This window comes from Quercus lobata, chromosome 9, assembly GCF_001633185.2.
Source record: "Quercus lobata isolate SW786 chromosome 9, ValleyOak3.0 Primary Assembly, whole genome shotgun sequence".
Lineage (NCBI taxonomy): Eukaryota > Viridiplantae > Streptophyta > Magnoliopsida > Fagales > Fagaceae > Quercus > Quercus lobata.
The window spans coordinates 25,090,698-25,095,960 of record NC_044912.1 but is presented as its reverse complement, the minus strand read 5'-3'; the positions used below and the strand labels follow the sequence as shown (position 1 = coordinate 25,095,960).

General features: G+C 32.7%; 1 protein-coding gene across 1 annotated transcript; it reads right to left on the bottom strand.

Annotated features, from left to right (window-relative positions):
• Positions 1 to 1,926: 1,926 nt before the first annotated feature.
• On the bottom strand, positions 1,927 to 5,009 carry LOC115960914 (myrcene synthase, chloroplastic-like). The gene is made up of 7 exons (XM_031079916.1): positions 4,745 to 5,009; positions 4,367 to 4,643; positions 3,672 to 4,047; positions 3,082 to 3,300; positions 2,852 to 2,990; positions 2,492 to 2,740; positions 1,927 to 2,238 (listed from the first exon to the last, which is right to left on the bottom strand). The coding sequence occupies exons 1-7, from the start codon at positions 4,970 to 4,972 to the stop codon at positions 1,927 to 1,929; spliced, it is 1,800 nt and encodes a 599-aa protein (XP_030935776.1). The 5' UTR covers positions 4,973 to 5,009.
• Positions 5,010 to 5,263: the final 254 nt, after the last annotated feature.

Here is a 5,263-nt window from a genome sequence, read left to right as displayed (position 1 = left end):
GTTTAGATGATGCAATTGCATTTGGCAGTGCATTGCACAATTTCAGCTATTGCACAATCTGCACATCACTTGATTTTCAAACCCCTTAAAGCTCAATTGCAGATTACACAACAGCAAAAAAAATACACCATTTGGGGAATAAGATTGCCATTTCATTAAAGTGAAAAGTACAACAAATAAACTCTCAAAACCTTAAATATATCTGACAGAACCAGCAAAATTATCAGACATAACCAGCAGATGCATTGATACTTGGAAGCACATTTACAAAAAACACTCCACTACATCAAAAACTTTTCTTAGTTTTTTTCTCTCTTAGTTTAAGTACAATAAACCCAGCCCCTTAACCCACCAAAACTACGATCACACAAATGCCGATCCCATATATTACCAATGACACTGCCAAACACATTGTCAAAACCTTTTTCCTCTTTAACAATTTGCAACTTGAAGTGTGATAATCTCTCTGCCTCTGCTATATAAGCACCTTGTCTTGCTTGTCGCACTCATATATCTCTTCATTAAGTCATTGAAAATTTTTTCATTAGCAAACAACCTGCAATTGAGTTTACAGTGTTAGTTGGCCTATTAAAATAATATAACTTTGATTAAAGCACTACCCCTACCCTGGTTTAAGGACAAAGAATTCAATTAGGATTTCACAAAATTGAGCTTAAAAGCTTATACGAAATGAAACACTCTTTGAAAAGAATTCAACAAAAGCTTATACGAATTGATATAAAAATGTATAAAGAAGACATGATTTTGTTATCTTTGAAAAGGATATAACGTTAAAATTGTATATTCAAAAGAACTGCTTATACGAAAGCCTCCAAATAAAAGCTTAGTTAGCTACAAAGTATATGAACAAACATGGTGACCCACACATCATTCTAATTAACAAAATCTCACAAACCCATTATAAGTGGAATAACATTCTGAAATACTTATTATTAAAATTCACAAAGAAAGTACACATAACAACTCACCTGCTGTTTGGGTTCTCTGTTTCTTCGTTTCTTTGAGGGTCGAGAGCTCAATTGGGAATCGGCAATGGAATCGGCGAGATGAGAGGAGCTTTGATCTTGGGGATTAGGTGAGAAGAGATGTGGCTATGAAGAAGAAGGAGTTCATGTTCATTGAGGAGCTTTGTTCATCATGTCTATGAGACTGTGATAATGGCTATGAAGAAGAAGGGGTTAGGGTTCAAAATTTCATTTTGGGATTAAGTATTCAATCGTGTCTGTGTTGTTGCCCAGTGAGGATGATGTTGCTGATAAGTGAGTCATGTGAGACTCACGTGTGATTTTAACAGTAGAGAAAGCTGACGTGGAAGACTGACATGGAAGCACTGTTTATATTTTAATTTAATTTATATCATGTGTGTATTCCGTTTGCCACCTAAGCAGATTTGGTTAGTCATTTAACAGTAGAGACCAAATTAATTGTGACTTGAAAATAGCAGGGACCAAATTGATTGCTCTTAAAATATAGGGACCAAATTGACTGTAACTCTAAAATGTAGAGACCAAAAAGATGTTTTTGCCTTTCTTCTATTAATGAAAGTAACTCCAGCTCTCCAAAAAAGAAAAATCCTACCAATAGCGAACTAGCTTGTAAAATATCATGAATTTTTTTAAAGAATTAGGCATACTAATGCAGTAAGGAAGACGTAATTAACTTTCAGTCCATAAAACACACTCATCAATGGAAAACAACAATACATTATTAATTATCAAATATATCTTCCAAATGAAAAGGAAAAAGGGAGAAAAAATCATTGACTAAACAGTTTTGGATGACATAGGAAGTTAAAGAAAGAGGACAGGTGTTAGCCAATGGCTTTACCAACTATTTTTCTTATGACTCCGACTAGTACAGTTGTCAAACTAGACCTTCAAATCTACATCCTTACGATATAAATAATTAATCACATCGATTTTTATTTAATGGAATGGGTTGAATAAGTAATGACAAAATATGACCCTTAGTTTCATGGTTCCCAGCACCATGTCCATCTCCATGTTGGTACATGAATTGAGCCATCCTTGCAACATTGAACGAAATATCTATATATGTTTGAGAGAAGGGAGAACTTGCAACTCGGACTTCATTCATCTTCTTCCATGTTGCACTAATCATACACCTTATGTACTCACGAGCATCTTCTTCACTAGCACCAGTTTCATTCATGTAGCATTGGATTGATTTGGGGACATCACCTCTTTTTATCTCATCCTAAGTTTCCATGTACATATAAACATATGTTAGTGTGAAGTATTAGAAAGAATTCATAATGAAACTAGGCTAGTATAGTTTGTGCACAAGGATTCTATTGAAATTAATACGGAATCCATTTCATGGCTCATATTTTATTTCTTATATCTAATTGTGTACATATTGTCACATTATTTATTTACTTAAAATTTCATACGTCTTTAAATTTGTAATATATAATATTATGAACTATAAAATAGATCCATTTATATACCGTAGATGTTCCAAGATCATCTGCAAGTCGTGAAATCAATGTTGACCAACGGATCATGTTAGGGTACTCTTCCAAGCAATCCAAGGCTTCACTTGTTAGTGGATTTGTGACACAAAAATAAGCCTGCACCATTAAATTTGGTCCTGCTACTGATATCCATGCATTCTCAATGTATTCTTGAAGGCTTGGAGTATATCTGTTGTGGTACCACTTTGCCTCCAACAAATAAGCTCTACATAAATCAGCCCACTAAAACAAAATTATAGTGAAACAATGAATTTGAATTAGTATAACACACAACGAGTTTAAGAGAAAAATGTTAAGGATCAATATTGATGAATTTAGAAATTAAGTCCATACCACTTTTTTAAGGTAACGAATGATGTTGACTCCTTGTTCCTTAAGGATATCAAAAGCCAATTCATTAACTGAATTGTGTAGAGCAAAGAAACACAACTTCATATATTCTGGGAGCCCATCCATTGCGTTGATATCCCATCTAGAATCATACGGAGTACCGTTAACATTAAGTCTATATGTTAGAGATAGCTTTAAAGCATTCGAGACATAGCCTCATTGATGTTACAAACCTCTCAACAGCATTTGTGAAGCACTCCAGTTCATCCAAAGTGCCATATACATCATAAATATCATCTATTACTGTTATTAGTGCAACGAACTTTGCTATTGTTCTCCTAAAATATCCAAATTGTGGCTGAAACATTACTCCCATTGTCCATAAGAGACACTCCAATGGCCTATCCCTCACAAAATTCAAATTTTCTGCAAGGCCTGTGCTCTTCCACGACCTTTGTTTGAACAAAAGAAGAATACATGAGTGTTATAATTAATTATAGCAATTAATGCGTCTTTCAAGTTTAGTAAATTAAACAAAAGCTTAAAACCTAAGGTTATTAACTTATTTCTTATTTATATTTTTTATATATTGACTTCAATGTTGAACATTTATCTAGTTATTGTTATTTACTTTTTTGAATCTTAATTTGCATTATGAACATCATAATATGATTTAATGATTAGAGATTTACTTTAATATTCATTATTACTCTTAAATTAATATATTCTTAACATATATATATATAAATTCACATATCCCCAATATATCGTATACTAGTTTTTCTACTTGTATCCAAACGTATCCATGCTTCTTAGTTTTTACCTTGACAATTCTTTTAGATCTTCTTGGTGGGTTGCTTGTACCATGTTGAAATCCAATTCTGCAAGCTCAAGCAAGATAGTGTTCATGTCTTCTCTTTTTCTATATATATCAATGAACCACCTTGCTTCCAACCTAAGCATCCTCCAATGTAGTGGAACCTCCAAGGAATGGCTCACTAAAGCAGAAAGATTTTTATCTTTATTCTTCTTGACGTATACTTTCAGATGTTTTGTTGAGAATTCTCTTGCATCTTCTAAGATATTTTCATTTTCTATAGAAAGGAATGAGGCTTCATACAAGGATAGCATACCCTTCGTATCCTCGCAAAGGCATGCTTTGAAATTTCCTCTCTCATCCATGAAACTATTGAAAACTTCTATGAAGACCAACAAAATAATGTTAACTATAAATGAAGGATTAGGCATTAAAAATTCGATACTAGTTTTTCGATATTATATTTATAGGTTTTCTAATTAAATTTAACTATATATATAGATGCATTAATCAACAATGTTATTTTTTCTCAATACATTAAATTCAACCATATAATTTATTGATCAAAATGACCACATGCATAGTTGAATTTAATTGGATAACCTAAGTTACAAAATCTAAGAAACTATACTTCATTTTTTATCTTAGGCATAAACAGTAAACACCCACTTGTCAATTTTTTTTTTAATATGCTTTAATACCTTGAGACACAATATATCCATGTTGTCTTAGGAGTCTAAATTTAAGAGCTGTGGCATATAAATTCTTCGTCTTCCACGTGTCAGTATCACTACCATTGTCAATATTGTTGTAAAGTCCTTCTAATATTTTCTTTATTTCTTCCTCAAAGTGATAAGATATTCCCAATCTCTGCAAGATATCTATCAGCTCGAGTTGCTCTATAGGATCCACCACTTTGTGAAGCATCATCCTCACTTGTTCCTTTAACATATTATTTTGTCTAGTGCATGATTCCCCCTACATCACAAGTTTGTCATTAATGGGTATAATCAGTTTCCATTATTAACAATTACTATCACTAGTAAAATTAACAAATGAAAACAGTAACACAAGCGTACCGTATATTCATTTCTCAATGACTGAATGTAGTTATAGTGCCAATCGGTAGGTTGGTAATTTGCTGATCGCCGCAAAGCAGTGGGACTATTTGATATTTTGCTGGCTGGCATGCATTGGACAACGATGCCACTTCTGGATTTTACAAGTGAGATAGGACCTTTAGATGGGATAGGTGGTAGTCTATTGAAATTGCAGATAGGGAGTGAAGCAAGTAGGTTAAGAGCCATTGACTCAGGTCTTTGGTGAAGCTACTACGTTTTTGAGTTGAATGGGTTACTTGGGAACATATTACTTCACATGGACACCTTTATATAGCCCTTGCGCCTTGACTAGGGTTATAAATGAGCTGTGGGGTTTGGTCAAGAATGAAATTCATTTACTTACCAAACGAGTTATGTTTAATATATATATATATATATATATATTTTTTTTTTTTTAATTTTAAAAATATTTTTTCAATATGAAATTTTATAATATTATAATTATTAATAGACATTTATTATGACTATGTTTATATG